Genomic DNA, 18,679 nt, shown 5'->3' on the forward strand with positions numbered 1-18,679 from the left:
CCTATTTTGTGGGGAATGGCAATGCTAAGGGACAACTCTCAAAGGACTCCCTCCCTCATGGAAATTTGTATAAGGGCAGTAGCTCTGAGTACAGCTTGCTCTTTTCCACCTACTGGTGGTGCAGAGATAGTACAGGAAACAATTGCACTGCTCTGAAGCCTCTTGCAAATACTAGTTGTATCTGCCTAGGAAAGAAAAGCACTCCTCATGTCTGTCTGTCTGATGTGGTTCCTAGAAAGTCAAAGTCATAACTGAACTTTCTTCCCAGTTCAGATTTTCCTGACTTATTTCAGGACGGGCCTGTTGTGTTTAAATTAGTGTCTGCATGTTACAGTAATCGCCATGTATAATCTCAATTAAACAGCAATGTCCGTGTTACACCTCCCCCATCCCCTTTACTCTGAGATCTGAACTTCGTAAAGGGATGTCTAAAATTCAACCCATTCTGACAGTAGCTCTGTGCCAAAGGGGTTAATCTTCAGGATTCCAGAGATTCCTTTAACTAATCCACATAGCTCCCTCACCTCATCCTCCTGTTAGACTCCAGGGAACAAAGTGCTACACACAAGGCCTCCCTTGTCATGGGAGGAATATACCAGACTGTTTAGTGTGACTATAACAGTCTTTTCAATCTGTGAGCTCCTTGGGGTAGGGGCCATATCTTCTGTGTGGTGCTTATCCCCAACTGCAGTTCTGTGCTTTATAGATAATAAGAAGGGTCCGAAGTGTTCATTATAACAAACCTAACCTCCAGCTGCTGTTTCTCTTTGCCCAGGTGGGAGAGGAGGCCCAGATCACAGTGAAGTCTACATGTCCATGTAATTTCACTCTACATTACGAAGTTGCATCGCGAGGTAACATTGTTCTTTCAGGGCTGCAGCCTGGTAACATCACACAGCAAAGGAGCAAAAGAGCCACATTCTCTTTTGATAAGAACATCTATGTCACTCATTTCCCAGGAACAGGTTAGTAGCTAAAATCTTAACCTAGCAACAAAAGTGCTAACCCTCCCCATCATCTAGAATGTGGGCTACGCTCTTTGTGAAGACAAAGCTGCTTATTGTCCTTTAACTGTTCCTTGCTCATGTTAAAGGACACGGAATGATTGCGTGGGCGGGTGGACATTAAATTTTATGCACATTTTGAGGTATTAAGTTCTTTTACTGCAAATGGTAAATCTCTTACTTTAATATTGCTTAGGGATGAGATATGCTGGGCCTGGCAGTGCTGGGGTGGTAGGGACCGGGGATGCTGGACCTACTAGCCATTGGAGGAGTGGAGGGAAAGGATGGTGGCCCTGGTAATATGTGAGGGGAAAGAGACACTGGGCTTGGTAATGCTCAGTGCAGGGTGGGGGATGGATGCTGGGCCTGGTAATGGGAGGAGTGAAGGGTAGAGCAGGATCCTGGGCTGTGTAACACTGAGGGATTTTCAAAATGGAAAGAGTGAATAGTAGTATTCAGTTTTCAGAATGGAGAGAGTTAAATAGTGGTGTCCCTCAGGGATCTGTACTGGGACAAATGGTGTTCAACATATTCATAAATGATCTGGAAAAAGGGGTAAACAGTGAGATGGAAAATTTGCAGATGATACAAAATTACTCAAGATAGCTAAGTCCAAAGCAGGCTGCAAAGAGTTACAGAGGGATCTCACAAAACTAGGTGACTGAGCAACAAAATGGCAGATGAAATTCAATGTTGACGACTGCAAAGTAATGCACTTTGGAAAATATAATCCCAAATATACATACAAAGTGACGGGATCTAAATTATCTGGTACGACTCAGGAAAGAGATCTTGGAGTCATGGATAGTTCTCTGAAAACATCTGCTCAATGTGCAGCAGCAGTTAAAAAAACTAACAGAATGTTAGAAACCATTAGGAAAGGGATAGTTAATAAAACAGAAAATATCATAATTCCACTGTATAAATCCATGGTATGCTCCCACCTTGAATACTGCCTACAGTTCTGGTCACTCCATCTCAAAAAAGATACATTAGCATTGGAAAAGCTATAGAGAAGGGCATCAAAATGGTTAGGGGTATGGAACAGCTTCCATATGAGGAGAGATTAAAAAGACTGGGACTTTTCAGCTTGGAAAAGAGATGACTAATAGGGGATATGATAGAGGTCTATATTATAAAATCATGAATGGTGTGGAAAAAGTGGATAAGGAAGTGTTATTTACCCCTTCACATAACACAAGAACCAGGGGTCATCCAATGAAATGAATAGGCAGCAAGTTTCAAACAAATATAAGGAAATACTTCTTCAGACAATGTACTGGCAACCTGTGGAACTTTGTTGCCAGGTGATGTTGTGAAGGCCAAAAGTATAACTGGGTTAAAAAAAAATTAGATAAATTAATGGATGATAGGTCCCTCAGTGACTATTAGCCAAGATGATCAGGAATGCAACCCCAGCTCTGGGTGTCGTAAGTCTCTACCTACCAGAAGCTGGGAGTGTACAGCACAGGATGGATCACACAATAATGGCCCTATTCTGTTAATTTCCTCTGAAGCATCTGGCATTGGCCACTGTTGGAGGACAGGATACTGAGCTAGATGGATCATTGGTCTAACCCAGTATGGCTGTTCTTATGGATGGATGTTGGGCCTCATAGTGCTTGGAGATGGGGAAGGGAGCACAGATGGATGCTGGGCCTGGTAGCACTCAGTGGGGGGAAGGACATAGCCTGGTAGTTTGTGGGGATGAGACATGGACAAATGCTGGGCCTGGTAGCAGATGGGGTCATTGCAGGGAAGGACACCAGGCCTGGTAGTACTCACGGGTGGAGAACGTTGACTTTGACAAATAACTATATGCTTTGTATAATTTGTCATTTAGCACCTACCAACCCCCCTGCATCGGAGATTGAAGTCTGCTTGACCTTCCTCCATTTCTTAGTGGCTCATAGCATGGCTCCTCTGGGCCGTTTGTTGGTGTATTACGTCAGGGAGAATGGAGAAGGGGTCACAGACAGTCTGCAATTCACTGTCAAGTCCTCCTTTGAAAACCAGGTATCAGCAACATTGCCAGTGGAAAGGAGAGGATGGCCTCTCTTGTTACTCTTTATAGTTTTGTCATCTGAATGTCATGTGAGATGATGAGGGTTTTATTTAAATACGTAGGTTTCAGTGGCACTTTCAGCAAACGAGACAAGACCTGGTGATGTTGTGAACCTCAAGGTTAAAGCCGCAAAGGGAAGCTGTGTCTGCATTGCCACAGTGGATAAGAGTGTCTACCTTCTCAAGACAGGTTTTCAGCTGACGTCCACCCAGGTAAGAGAGAGCTCAAAGCTCTGTCTCTTTCTTTCGTGACACTCCCACCATGAACAGGGAGCTTCAGTGAAACACCAGTGTACGTAGGTTATGTGATGCCAACTTCTCTCTTCTCTGTTCAGGTTTTCCAGGAGCTGGCAGGGTATGACGTTTCTGATGCCTTTGGGGCTCCCAAGGAAGAAGGGCACTTCTGGTGGCCAGGCATGTCCTCACGCAGGCGCCGCCGCTCATCCGTCTTCCCCTGGCACTGGGATATCACCAAAGATGCCCGCTTTGCATTTACAGTAAGAAGCATCTATCTGTGCTCTTGCTCTGACTTCTCTGTCAACTGTCTGTGTGATACATTCACATTGTTAAAAAGCAGCCCCCTTCATTTCCATAAGACTGTTTAACATCTTAGGCAAGACTTTCGAAAGAGCTCAGCACATTGGGTCTAGGCCACAAGTGTTATAATGGGAGCTGGTGAGTGCTGAGCTTTTTTTTTTAAATCTGATTCCTACAGAGTATAGCAATGAGTGCTATGTGTATAGATACTTAGAGAGAGAATGTCAGTAAAAATTAGCAGAACCTTCCGCTCTGTAAACGATAGTCTTTTTAGGAAATTTTTTCCTAAAGTTTGCTTATGTTTGAAGATGCAGACCTTTGGGTATCTTCTGACTAAGTCATTTAAGATAAGTGCTCATGATAAGCACTAATTGGCATGAGGTCTATTGGGGCCTATTCTCCTGCTGACTTCCAGTGATGGCATAATGACTCACTGCTTTTATGCTGGTGGGAAGTGTGCATGCCACTTGACATAATGAGATGAGACCCTGGTCATAATAACATGCCTGACTGTGCTACTCTGCCCACTAAAGAACAAGAAGAGAGAAATTAAATTCTGATAAATCCTACCTGTCTCTGGACAGGGGTGTTAGGGCTTGGTGTAAACCATTCATAGAGATCAGCTAAATATATCGGTCCCTCTGTCACACCTACTGAAATCTGAGATTCATGTAGGAGAAATCTGAATTCATGCAGTTATTACTAAGTCCTTGATCTTTCAGACTGTTGTCTTGCTCTTAACTCTCCAATGAGAAATGTGACTTTTCCTTAGAGTTTTAAGGGACTCATTCACTTTTTATATGTGGGGAAGGGGGTCACCTCATCATTGTGATACCTTCAAAGGGAGGGTGGAAATTTTGCTAAGGCAGGGTGCTCTGCTCTTGTGATATATTAAACAAATGAACTCTGACCTTAGCCAGGATCCCGGGAAAGGCCAAACCTCCAGTTAACTAAAGAAAATCAGAGAGGGGCTCCAGAAAATTAGGCAGGTGCCCAACAAGTTCTTCCAATAGGGATGAGGCCGTGAAGACCTATTCTGCAGTTGCCTGCAAGGGAAAGCCAAGCGGGGTTGAAATGTATTTGAACACGAGGCTTTCCCTGAAGCTTGGAACAGCCATGGAACCAAATGTAAATTTATCCTGGCTAAACTGTGCTTGGAAATTCTTTCAAACTGCCTTTCCTGGTCCCTGTGCTGGCAGCTATTATAACCATCTGTTTGGAAGATGAGGGCCACATATATTTTTATCCAATCCCTATGTATATTATTAGTCATAAAATATCCTCTTTTAAATAATTGTGTTAGCTGGGTTTTCTGCAATTATTAAATCTGAACAAATTTTAAAATCATAATTTATTTTGTCTGTACTGTCTGTTTGCTGTTTCCATTTCTCTCAGCTTGCACATTGAAAAGAAACTAGTACATTTCCCTTTTGTTTCAGGTTCTCCTGCCTAGCCCAGTGCTATAGTATCTAGGTTGTCAATACTAAAATCTTTTAATTTATAAAAGAAAACCCAACCAAACTGTCCCCTTAGATTTTTTTGAAGCTATTAACATGTTTCCATTATCCTGAGGCCTTTTCCCTCTTTCTTTACACCAAATTTGATGTCTCTGGGCCTCCTTAAAAGTGAAATTTGAAAAATTCTGTGTGTGAGCCTGTCTTCTTCCTTTCTTGTTGCTTCAACCAAGTCTACTCACCCACTCTGATCTCTTTACTGGGTTCCTGTTTATGCACTCCCCATTATGGCTGCACATAGTCTCATCCCTGCCTATATCTCTGTTTTCATTCCTCTACTCCCTTCCCCCAAATCCTGCTCCTTGCTCCCTATAGTCCTCCTAACCCGCTTGGCTTCCTGCTCTTTTCCACACAGTTGGGTTAATGCCTTTTGTAGCACTGCTCTCAACAGTCTCCTGCCCTATCTACCAAGGTGTTTTCCCTTTCTTTCTAATCCTTAATTTCTAATCCTTTCTTTACATCCGCTTCTACAGGAATCCTTCCTCCTTCTCCTTCTTTCCCTGAACTGTTCTTTCCTGAGTTACTCTCATCTTTCCTCTGCACGGTTGTATGGTCTTGAGCATGGACCATGTACATGTTTGTAAGTCGCTGTGTATGCTTATGGAGCTATATATATTATTTTAAATAATAATAATATCTAAAAGAGAACAAAGCATGTGTTTTCTTTTGTACCTAGACACAGGAGCAGATGTATCTCGAGGTCACAACCTCACGGTCACATATTGTGTGTCTTAAAAATAAATGCACCAAAGTGAGCAGAGCTGACAGACAATTTTCTCATCCCCCTTTGTTTTTTATTGAAAACTATGTGGGCAGCTTCCATTCTGTCTGGTGTCCCTAATGGATCTGGATTTGTGATGTCCATGATGAAAGTCTCCTGGTAACTACAGGGATGGGGTAGAGACAGAACATTTTTGGAGTTTTTAAGGCAGGATAAACTCCAGCTATGACCAATGATTAAACCTAGGAGCAGAAAGGGGGGAGGGAGGGAGGGAGAAAGAGAGAGAGTGTGTGTGAGAGAGAGAAACATATCCATCTTTAATTTTTCACTTACCGTTACCTGAAAATTATACATACACCTGCTGCTGTTAGATATTTTTTTTGTGAAATCCATTTTCCAGACATTCCCAGAACTCTCTGGGAAGCCTGCTTCCCTCCACATCCACCCCTCGTTCCCACCCAGAAAGAAAGTCACCAGCCATTTTTGTTTTCCATAAAACTTTTTTTAAAAATTCAAATTAGTTTTTCCTCTGTAAATACTTTGAGTGAGCTGATGCCATTTGGGAAAGTTCACAGTTGTACATGCTGCATGTTTGTTTATTGTTGGGTGGTTGTTTTTTCTTGTTGTCTAGGAAACTGGTTTGGTTGTGATGACTGATTTAGTCAGTCTAAACCACAGACAGAATGGAGGCATGTACACAGATGAGGCCGTGCCAGCCTTTCAGCCCCACACTGGGACACTGGTAGCTACCATGCATTCTAAGATTGTACCCAGGTAACATTCTGTAAGGTTTTGTGTGTGTTTGTAATTCACACTGAGTACAATATTTCTCACAGCTGTTTTATCAGGAAACTCTTCAGGTTAGTCAAGGGGAGAGAAAATTGTGAGAGTGTTCAGAAAGACCTAACAGTACTAGGTAACTGGACAACACAGTGGTAGATGAACTTCAGCATAGATCACAACAAAGTACCTTGGAAAGACCAGTTTAAACTCCTTGCACACATTGACTGGTTCTGCATTAATTGTCACTTCTTGGGAAAAACAGCTAAGCATCATTCTGGACAGTGTGGCAAAGATACCAGTTTGGTATGCAGTGGGTAGTTAAAGCAAACGAGATGCCAGACTGTATGAAGAAGGGATCATGAGTAATACCAAAAGTATGATAATGCTGTAAATTGACAGTATGTCCTCCCCCTGGATGCTGCACTAAGTGCCGATCCCCTCATATCAAAATAGCTTCAGGAGAATCAGAAAACTTCCAGAGGAGGATAATGGAAACAGTTAGAGGCATCAGGGGAGGAAGGGAGAAGGAGAGTGTACAATTGTGAGAATGCAAGAAGAAGGACTAGTCAATGTGGTGAAGAGGTATGGGAGAGGAATATAAAATAGTAACTGCTACAAAAGAGGCCAGTTTGGTGAAGCCTGTCTTCCCCCTTTCCATAACCTAAGAAAAAGAGGATACTCAGTGACGTTAAAAGATGCATGTTACATCTCTTCCCTCAGCCTTTTTGCCTGGGGATTGGGGTAATTGTATGAAAGAACTCACAATTTACTCAGAGCTAATGGTTTTATGTATTTTATTCTTATACCCAGAATGTTTTGATATGGACATGGTTATATTTGAATATATTTGGAGACCCAGGTTCAATTCCCTACTTCACCACAGACTTCTTGTGTAGCCTTGAGTATGTATTTAGCTTCTCTGTTCCTTAGTTCCCATCTGTGAAATGGGGATAACGTTATTTCCCTATGTCACAGAGGAATTGTGAGGATAAATACATTAAAGATTGTGAAGCATTTTGAAATCTACTAAATGAAAAATGCTATATAAGAGAGAAATATTATTTATTATTACTCATTATTTTAAATAGTATCCTACTAGTGGACCCTTGTTTTGTCTAATTGTAATGATTATCATGCCCCTAAATCAAGTTATGAGCTGTATTCAAGTGATAACATTAATTTATTTAGCCTCATGTTGGTAACCCTTTGTCTCATTAAAATAGTTTATTGCTGAGGATTTATTTCTTGTCTTAGAGCAGAGAAGAAAAAAAGAACGTTCTTCCCTGAAACTTGGATTTGGCACTGCCTCAATGTCAGGTATCTATGGGGAACTTTTCTGCTGGTATCCAGTGGTTTGTGCAGAATCCTGTGAATATTTTAGTTCACCTGAAGAATATTGTCCCTACATGACAGTCTCTGCCTCACATAACCCTTTAAAACCAACTAAGTGCTGCACCACATCCTCTGACTTTTAACTTACTTTCCCCAGAATTTATTCTTTGTTAGTCTTGAAGCTTATTTCCATACCTGAGGTCATAACTGTCAGTGACAGCATTGTCTTCCCCATAGCAATTCACTATGATTTCACAAACGGAGGATTCCAACTGCAGGAAGGGCACAGAAACAGCAACTAAGGGCTGCCATATAGACTAGCTTCTAGCTTTTGCTCACTCAGTGCTAGAGGGCAAGACTGATTTCCAGATACACCTGTGATTTAATGTCTAGTCTAGTGAAATCTAGTAGTTAAATAGATGAAATTCTTTGTTGGATAATAACACTTCTGTGGATCATGCATGTTCATAATAAAGTAGTGCTGCGCTTGTCAAAATGTTAGCTGTGAGCCACTGGTGGTCAGCAGAACACTTTGGTAGTAGGTCTTAGTTTCCATTTGTTAATCTGCGTTAAAATAAAGCTAAAAACACATTAAATACTCCCCTATTATTAATTCCTCATATGAGCAATTACTGCAATCGCCACAGGAATGTTATGCAAATGTGAATGGGAGGAGAGAGAGTCTGCATTATCGCTAAAGGGATGAGAGGTTTCCATGAGACAAGCTCTCTACCAGGATGTGTGGTCCATCCTATTAGGATGCCTGAGTAGTGTGAGATATCTTGAAAATGTGTAGGCACCACTGAGCATCTCTAAAGAGGAAATGAGTAATGTCTATGAAGCCTAATTCAAGAAAATGCCTCTGCCCATCCACCAGGATGTGCAGGGTCACAAAAGGTCATTTTTCAAGGCTCCCGTGGATTACTGTGACAAGATTGATGTGAGTTTTATTTTTGTTACCTTTTGTGTGTGATGTGTTAAGGTACAGATTGGACAGCTATGTCTCTAAAGCCCTTGCTACAATATTGCTATGTGCTAGTGAGTATTCTATACTGATTTGGTGTGTCAACCCAGCACTGCAAAAAGCCCCTCCTTTCACTTTCCATTTTGTGCAGGGCTATCCCCAAAACAATCCAAACTCATTGCTCAGTAAATTACAGCCTGTTCCTGGCAGAATCAGTGCCACAAAATTAATACATAGATGAGTAATCCCTCCCAAGGCAGCACAGCTTGGGATAAGGAATGTCAGGCAGATTTTCAAGGGCTTCTCCAAGTTTGCAAGTAAACTTCATTCCCAGTACATGGTTATACATTAAATTTGACAGGAATTTGCAACAAGTGTATTCAAATCTGTTCAATTGAGCATGAAATATGCTTTGTAAAAAATACACAAAGAATTCCAGAAGTTCCTGTTTGCCACAGCCTGCCGAAGCCCAGTTAATTATAAAGGAGATTGCAGAATAAAAAATTGAAAATTGCATTTTCTCCATCTCATTTCACTATAACCAAGTTGAACATTGTTTGATTTCCACTCCCTTGAATATGAAGAATTTTTTCTTCTTTCATTTATAATTAAAATATACACTCCTTAAAAAGGAAACAGGGTCTAATGACAACTTCCCAAACCAATTCTAAAAATTCATAGAGCCTAGTTGAAGTGTCTAATAGCTGGAAATGTGTGTATACCTTGGCCCCCCGCCCAGAAGAATAAGTGCCCTCATGTGTGAAAATAATATGTTAATACTGGTTATGAGCTGAAATCCCAGTGGAAAGAACATCAGCTGCAACAAATTGTCTGGTTAAAGAGACTGGAATGCTGCCAGGTCTGAAGCTGGGACACACATCGCTGATTCTCCGGGGCTGTGGTTTGTCTTGCAGGTACCAACTTTCCAGCTCTTATTATGGTTTTTATTAGATGTTAAGAAACTAATGTGCTTGAAAGAAGTTAAAATAATATGGAGTTGATGAGCCAAGTGAATTTCCCAAGCTCTGAATAATAGGAAGGTCCCTGTGCTATTCTCTGTAACTTGATCTGGAGGACTGTCTTCGCAGGACGGGGCACTAGAGACTGGCTGACTATAGTACACAAGGACACACTGGGGTCTAGGTTTTCTTGAACCATTTGTTTTGTGTTAATGTTTTCCTGTTGGGATTTCTATAGAGGCTCCGTGTCTGCAAAATGTGAAGGGGATCTGAGCAGCAGGTTTAGCTTCCTTCACTTCACCCATCTGCAATTTTTCATTGACTGTTCAGTTCAGCGTTATTCTTATTTCTTTGGGTATCTAATTCTAGTATGAAATGTGGCAAATATGATCATAGTATTTAACTCAGTTAACAAGCCAAGGGGCACTGTCAGGTAGGTTAACAGTTAAATATTTCTGATAACTAACGGATAGAAACAGTAATTTACACAAATACATACTATATTAAAGAACAAAACCTCCACACTCCTATCCAATCAGATAGCTGCTTCTATCAATAGATAATCATTCAATCCATTTTACAATATCTTTTTGGATTTGGCTGCTTTTTAAGACCTGCATGGTCAATGCAACAGATTTACGTGTCTGCTTCAGAACTCGGAGAAATCTCCTGATTTATGGTTTTTATTGGCCCTTTGTTTTTTCTCTCTCTTTCTTCAATGGCAATTGCATGGCTGTAGCAAATAGAAAAGTAACCTGAAATATGCTTGTTGCCTTGGTCACTTGTATAATACTCATAAGCTAATCCAGTTCCAAGCATTTACCATTAATTGCTTGTTCTTTTCCAAAATGTAATGTTTCTTTCTTTTGAAATAAAGGTAATTTTAAATACCCAAGTTAATGCAAAGTCCAGTTTAGCTATTAATACTAGGAGTCATACAAACCAATGCATAATACTCTGCCTAATTTCCTAACTGTGGTGTTAACATAACATCATAACAAATGACTTACAAACTGTTTATAAGGAGTATGTTAAAATACATGCTTCATCAATTTCAAAACTTGGATAGCCCATGCAGAATAGGAGAGTGTTTATCTCTTTGTACTTAAGTCTCTTCTGGGATATCCCCAGTGAATCAGCAAGTATCATGATGTGGGAAGGCAGCATGATATGCTGAGGAGATCAGCTGTGCTTATTCCAAAGTCTCTCACTCTTTCTCCTAGTAACATGCCAGCTGAGATGTAAGTTCTTCTCAGAAGGTGCTAGAATTAGCAGCATGTGCATCAGGCTCTGGGAAGGAAATTAAGAACTCCAGAGAGAGCCTTCTTCAGTGTGTACTTGTAATGGCACCAGTCATCCTGCTAACTGAGCCATGAAATAGCTTTTGTTCTTGCTTTAGAGGAAACTGTCTGCCCTTTGTCATGGCAAAGCTCCTTCGTGGGAGGGAGGTTAGTGAATGCTGCAGGATGGTGTTAAATCCTAATTTTTACAAAGTCTGAAGAATGTTACATAGCAGAATATTTGGACAGACACACTGTGATACGCTCAGACCCAGTTTCCAATGTGTCAGTGTACATAATAGGTATAACAGGTTCCAACAAAAACTACTTTCATTTCACTAGTTGTTGGATAAACCAGTTTACTCCTCTTTCTTACTTAATACAGACCTTTGCCTTTAAGGAAAGTGATTCTATTGCCAGAGAGCAAATACCTGTAAAGCTTTTAATCCAGGAAGGATTTAGAAGTTAGATGCTGTGTTACCAACTGTATTCCATACTAGCTTGTAACTGCTCACCTGCTCCCTGCACATGCAGCTCTTGGTTACAGCAGAGGTTCACAAAACAGCTGACCTCTAGCAAGAAGAGAATCCAGATATGCAGCCTTTGTTCCCCTGGTGTGCAAATCATAGTTCAAACCCCTGACACTCCTGTCATATATTATACTATACTATGAGCTTAGATCTGGAGGGAATTCTCCAAAGTGCTTAGCTCTGTGAACTTCAACCATGTTCAAATATATCTCATTGAGCTGGACAGCCCAAGTTATTCCTTTATTATTTTTGGCAGTGACATATCAGGAGAAGCACAGCTGCATGTGGAAGTGCCTGACTCAATAACCACATGGATAACAGAGGCTGTGGGTCTGTCTGAGAAGAAAGGGCTGGGACTAGCTAAACAAACAGAACTGAAGACATTCAAACCCTTCTTCATTGATTTCACCCTGCCTTATCATGTCATCCGTGGGGAGCAAACCAAAATCCCACTGACTGTCTACAATTATCTGGCTATCTGCATAGAGGTAACAGCTTTCTTTCTTTCTTTCTTTCTTTCTTTCAACTCATTGCCAAAACACCGAATTTGGTTCCATCATCAGGGATCGTGTCCTAGGTGTCGTGATTGCAGATTCATGGTAGATAAGGCATTTGGATGCCATGAGGGTCAGTGCAATATAAATACTGAGAGAAGAATGTATTAGTTTGTACTATTAGTGAACATAGCTGCTTTATTTATTTACTTTTGACAAATGCAGCATCCTGAATGGTCCTTGCAACACTTTAAAACCCAAATAGTAAAAAATTCTTTGGGAAACTATCAGAAAATTCCTGTTTAAGCCTGGGGAAGAGCTTGATTCTTAGGTAGAAAATTGCTTTATGTAATTTACCAAAGATGAGATGCCTGCAAAGGATGGACATCTGAGAAGCAATCTGTCCTAAATATAGCTCTTTTTCAAATGCATGCTGTTTCTGGCTTCAATGCTCTTCTACAATCAAGCCAGATATAGCCAGATATAGATGGTTAGATTTAGAAATGTATGTTGACTTTAGTTGTATATGTTCATTCATCCCTTTACATTTTATAGAGTTACTGCACTGAAACTAAATCTGTCCTTTAAATCTCCTCTAAGAAATGCATTTAATTAATGAATGACATTAGTATTGTGTCCAGTTTTGGGCACCCCCATTACTGGAAGGATGTGGACAAATTGAAGAGAGTTCAGCGGAGGGCAACAAAAATGATTAGGGAGCTGGAGCACATGACTTATGAGAAGAGGCTGAGGAAACTAGGCTTGTTTAGTCTGCAGAAGAGAAGAGTGAGGGGGGGATTTAATAATGGCCTTTAACTACCTGAAGGGGGGTTCTAGGAGGATAGAGCCAGGCTGTTCTCAGTGGTGGCAGATGACCAAACAAGGAGCAATGGTCTCAACTTGCAGTGTGGGGGAGGTCTAAGTTGGATATTAGAAAAAACTTTTTCACTGGGAGGTTGGTGAAGCAATGGAATGGGTTAGCTAGGGAAGTGGTGGAATCTCCATCCTTAGAGGTTTTTAAGGCTGCCTTGACAAAGCCCTGGCTGGGATGATTTAGTTGGGGTTGGTCCTGCTTTGAGCAGGGGTTGGACTAGATGACCTCCTTCCAGCCCTAATATTCTATTATTCTATTTATGTTACGTGTGTGTTGAGCACTTAGTGATCTTTGGGTTTTTTGTCAGTCTGTCGTCATTACTGATCATATTTTCATAACATGCAATTAAATAATTGTTTTCACAGGTTTATGTGAAGATTTCGGTTCCAAAAGGCATAAAGTTTGTTGGACATCCTGGGAAACACCATCTGACAAGAAAGAAGTGTGTGGCCCCTGGAAAGGCCAAACCCACCTCCATAGTCTTATCCTTCAGTGAGCTTGGACTGAGTAACATCACAGGTACTATAGAGTTATAAACCCTTCAGTGCTGGTATGCCCAAGGGAATTTTGCAAAGCATTCCCCTTCTCCTCCTCACTTGAGAAGATCCGGTCAGATTCAGAGTTGGCTGAATCATTCACTGTGAATATTACTTACTGCAAATTTAGCCCTTTTTTCCTATTTGTGAACTGATCCCAATTTTCTACAAATGGATTCTACATAAGGATTCACAGAGGAGTTTGTATGAACAAATTTCAGGCTATTCTCTTTGACTTCACCATTTGTTATTTGTGATGTGTGGTCACCTGTTGTGTGGAGTTGTTACTGCACCTGGTTTGGATGATTGAAAATTTAAATTAGAAAACTAATGAATAATCCACAATCCTGTATACCCATTCAGGCAAATAATCATTGATGTGAAAATCCATGAAATGTTTAGGATCAGCAGAGACTTCCCCCATACCTAGTGGTTGTCCAAATACTTATGAAGACTGAGAATAATATGACTCCATAAATAATAATGACTTTTATTTACAGAACACTTGATCTGACCACTACTTAGTTTAGAGCAATCCTGAAGTGAATAGTGCTTTGAGCTGTTGAAGATCCTATTACATTTAAATCTCTGCTTCCTCTTTTCTTTCTTTTACTTAGCAAAAGCATTTGCTTATGGAGTAACAAACTGCTGTCAGGATGGGATGCAGATCCTGAAGAATGGCAAGCACTCAGAAGACAATTACTTGGACAAAAGGACTCCAGTTGGGATAGACTATGTCCGTAGTAGTGTTACTATTGAGGTAAGAGGACATGATTCCATAACAATTCAGGAAAAATGCTAGGAGTCACTGGACAGTTGAGTGAAACTTTTAGTTTAGTCAAAACTAAAGAGGATCATAAGGAACTTCAGGGTAAGGCGATTTAGCAAAGCCAGGTGTCTGAGCTACACAATGACAGATGAGATTAATTTAAAACCCATTTGCCTGTATAAATTGATCAAATCGTTCCTTCTAATGTGGATTGCCTTGCATTTTTCTACTATTATTGTTATATTACTGCAGTGCTGAGACTTCACACCCAGCACAATGGAGTCTCAATCTCAGTTGTAAGAGAGACCCTGCCTCAAACATTGTACAACAGACAAAGGAAGGATTATTATCCATATTTTAGAAGAGATTAAGTGATTTGCTCAAGATCACACAGGGAGTCTGTGGCAGAGTTGGGACTTGAGCCCAGACCTGCTGAATTCCAGTCCAGTGCCTTAACTACAAGGCTATCTATTCTCTCCAGTCTACACTGAATTTAAGCTATCACTCTGCTAACCTGTATCATAGTGTTGTAAAGCCTCTTTGTAGTTTCTCGCAATCCTCTTTAATCTTGACTAATTTAAGTAATTGTGTGCTATCTGCAAAGATTTGCCACCTAGTTGTTCACCTGATTTCCAGATCATTAATGAATATGTAAAATAACACTAGTCTTACTATGGATCTGGGAGGCATACCCCGATAATCTCATTCCACATTGGAAATACCTTATATTTCTTTATTTTCTACCTCTTTAAGTATTTTGTAATTTATAATAGAACTTTGCCTCTCACTCCCTGATTTACCTAGTTTCCTTAATAGCCTCTTGTGGGGAATTCATCAAAAGAAATCTATATCTACTGATTTTTCTTTATCTGTTGTTCTGCTGAGTCATCAAATATTTATAACACCCTGGATGAGGTATGATTTTCCTTTACAGAAGTTGTGCTGGTTTGCCCCTCTTATATCATATTATCTAGGTATCTTATAACTCTCTAATTACTGTTCAGCTACCTTACATGGACCTGAAGTAAAGCACATTAGGCTGAGATTCCCAGAGTCACCCATAATACCTTTTTAACAACAAACAAAACACTCACTATATTTCAATATGGTAGATGACTCTAATGATTGAAAACATATTTTGTTTGTTAGCAGCCCAGCCACTAAGTATAAAACTCTGAAGCTTGAATGTCTTAAGTTAAGTGCTTATATCCATATTTAGGTACATTTGAAGGCAATGACTAGCCACGGTATGTTTTCCTGGTAACAATGCCAGTGAAATGTCATGTTCTATAATGGGCCTGTAATGCCATATGGCACCAGAACTTTATTTTGTGTATTTATAAGTAGAACTAAATGATGGTGGTTGTTAATCCAAGTGTTTATTTTCCTAATGAATTTCTTCCTTTGTGTAGCCAGAGGGATTATCCAGAGAATATACCTACAGCGTGTTCTTCTGTCCTAATGGTAAGTTTGTAGTCTGAATGCAATACAACAAGATTTGTTTTTTTCCCAATTTAAGTTTTAAATAGAAACATGTTGCTTTACCCCCAAAACAACTTACTTTGTTTCTATCTGTTCAGTAGGAAAATCAGTAAAATGTATATCCCATCCATGGCTGTTGGGTTTACTGGGATTTTTCATACTTGGCTGGCTAACTATGGACAGTATTAATTGACCAAATGCTATCTGCAAATAAAAAGTGAACTTCCCTTTCTTTATAAAACCGGTTGAGTGTTTTGCACTGTGGACCATAATTGTGGCTAAATTAGGTTGTAGTATATTTTTAGTTGATTTTTAAAATTCAGATCGAAAGTCAGTGTGTCCCTTCTGCCTGAATCAGATAACTTGATTTGTCTACGGTAACTAATTATGATTTGGCTTCTGCTAAGCAGGGAAACTTCTTGACCATTTAAACTGGGAATTGAGAAATCATATATTGACTTTGCAAGAAATACACCTGGGCTGTTTGAATTAAAGAGTCCTAATTCTATATTGGAAGGAATGCAAGAAAGTGGAAGCTAGGAAGAGACACCTCTATCTACTTTGCTAGTTTGATTTGTGAGGCACTGGAGTGACAAATGTGTACTGATAAAGAGATTATGCAGCCCACAGCTGAACTTCAAACTTTGCGCTATGAGAGTTTTAGTAACAGTTTTATGACAATTTTAAGTTAAAATCAAGATCTAATTCTGACAATATTCCATTTTTTTTTTACTAGAGAAAATTCACATTTCTACACCTAACAAATACGAATACCAGTACATGCAGAAGCCTGCCTGGATGACTCATTTCAACACTGCAGTGAAAGCACACAATGATGCCCATTTTGCCTTGTCCTCTAGCCCGCATGACATGGCAGAGATGACTGAGATTGTCATTGGTGGGAATCAAAATGCTAAAACGTGGATTTCCACTAGTAAAATGGGTGAGCCAGTTGTCAGCATAGACACAGCTGGCATCCTCTCTTGGGATGAATTCCGGAGCTTCTGGATCAGCTGGAAAAATGGAATTATTCAGGTAGTGAATTTGGCTGTGTAACAACAGCTTTATGTTGTTCCTTCTTTAACAAGATTGTATATAGGGCATGTTTCCATTAGCCATGTTATAGAAAGAAAGAAAGAAAGAACCTCATTTCTGTTCCTTTTCTATATTAAATATTTATTGGCCTGTTTTTATTAGAGCACTTGATCCTATTTCAAAATGTTTTCTTTGTCATGCAGTGACACCTCAGTTGGGTGAGCTGAGCACCTCAGCTTTAAAAATTGTTATTAAGTGTATTAAAAGTATTTGCTCCTGACTGTCATCTGGATTGGGAAGCACAGGTCCGGCTGGTCAGTACTGATGGGAGGCCAGTGGGAAATAGCTTAATGATATCTCCTTAATTTCCAATTCAATCCAGTGGAGTTTGGCTAGTTTATGTAATGTTCTCAGATGTGTGCATGATGCAGCTGCAGGTTTAAGCCACTGGTTCCAATGGCACACACAATAGATTTCCAGATTTAAAGAGAGAGGAAGATTTGACTCCTCGAATTGGATGGTTTGCTTGTTCCTTTCAGGTTGGCCATGGTACTCAGATGCTAAATGAATCCGTTATTGTGGAATGGGCTATCCCCAAACAGCCTGAAGTGAAGTACATTGGCTTCTCCACAGGCTGGGGATCAATGGGAGAGTTTAAAATCTGGAGAAAAGAAGAGACTGATGAAAATCACAATGAAGCATTTACTCTTGGAGTTCCCCACAATATGATCCCAGGATCAGAAAGAGCTACTGCCTCAATAATAGGTACTGATTAAAAGAGACTGGGAGTGAATAAAGATAGATTCTACAGACTAATATTTAAAAATGAATATGAGCCAGGTAGAAGAAACATAGCCATTATAATGAAAAGAATATTGCTTTCTGGGTTATGGAATGGTTTGCCGTTCAGTTGCTGGTTTGAACCCTCTCCAGGTTGACAGTGACTGAAAGTTGATATGATCTGATGGGTCTTCAGTAGTCTCTCTGAAAAGAGATGACAGTTCCCAGTGGAAATGTATGTGAAAATCATCCCAACCACAAATGCACTAACTGGCTTGCTTGTTGGCAGTCGTGGCTGGTTGGCCAAGGAGTTAATGAGCCCTGGAAAGTGAAATCTCCTCTGTACTCCAAGGGAAATCCTGCATGGCTAAGACTGAGGATCTTAGGGGGTTCCAATTCTATATTAAGGTTTAATGTTCCTGTAAGTGTGGGTCTGATGGAAACCACTGTGGTTAATTAGGTTTGTGCCATTGTAGTTGTGAATGGAACCTTCATCAGCCATTCAGGTTCCTTCTTCCTTAGTCTTCTACATGTACAAAATAAAATTAAACAATGAGACAACAGACAGAGAGGGGGGGTTAATATAGTGCAGCAGTATTGAATGTGTGTCTTATTGTTTTAATCAGGAGATGTAATGGGCCCTACGCTGAACAACTTGGACAATCTTTTACGATTACCATTTGGATGTGGGGAACAGAACATGATTCATTTTGCTCCCAATGTCTTTGTCCTAAAATATCTGCAGAAAACCAAACAACTCAGCCCTGAGGTGGAGAGTGAAGCCACAGATTACCTGGTGCAAGGTACTTCCTCAGAATCAGACTGTAGAGACAGAAAAGACGTATAAGTAGTCTAGCCCAACAAAGCATATTACTAGTTTAGCATTGTGCTGTCTAGCCTGAAATATCCCAAGTGATGGGGCTCACAATTTCCCTGGGGAGATTATATACTCATATAGCCTATAGGTATCAGTATCAGGAAGTTTTTCTTGGTACACAGCCTATATTTTCCCTTCTTAAAT

General features: G+C 40.2%; 1 protein-coding gene across 13 annotated transcripts in view; it reads left to right on the top strand.

Moving 5' to 3' along the window:
- Nucleotides 1-18,679, top strand: part of CPAMD8 (C3 and PZP like alpha-2-macroglobulin domain containing 8) — a 126,798-nt gene that overhangs the window by 26,100 nt on the left and 82,019 nt on the right. For all 13 annotated transcript variants that reach the window (XR_010922168.1, XR_010922172.1, XR_010922175.1 and 10 more), the window contains exons 14-26: nt 776-965; nt 2,848-3,020; nt 3,132-3,281; nt 3,404-3,565; nt 6,472-6,614; nt 7,878-7,940; nt 11,945-12,176; nt 13,422-13,575; nt 14,210-14,352; nt 15,774-15,825; nt 16,580-16,878; nt 17,418-17,643; nt 18,285-18,461. Coding sequence is in view for 3 of the 13 variants with exons in the window: in XM_067561290.1 (XP_067417391.1) it covers nt 776-965; nt 2,848-3,020; nt 3,132-3,281; nt 3,404-3,565; nt 6,472-6,614; nt 7,878-7,940; nt 11,945-12,176; nt 13,422-13,575; nt 14,210-14,352; nt 15,774-15,825; nt 16,580-16,878; nt 17,418-17,643; nt 18,285-18,461 (2,164 nt within the window). In the remaining 10 variants the exon portion in view is untranslated. The remainder of the gene's footprint in view (nt 1-775; nt 966-2,847; nt 3,021-3,131; nt 3,282-3,403; nt 3,566-6,471; nt 6,615-7,877; nt 7,941-11,944; nt 12,177-13,421; nt 13,576-14,209; nt 14,353-15,773; nt 15,826-16,579; nt 16,879-17,417; nt 17,644-18,284; nt 18,462-18,679) is intronic.

Source organism: Emydura macquarii, unplaced genomic scaffold (assembly GCF_026122565.2).
Source record: "Emydura macquarii macquarii isolate MOO-44397 ecotype Brisbane River unplaced genomic scaffold, CSIRO-AGI_Emac_v2 contig_306, whole genome shotgun sequence".
NCBI lineage: Eukaryota > Metazoa > Chordata > Testudines > Chelidae > Emydura > Emydura macquarii.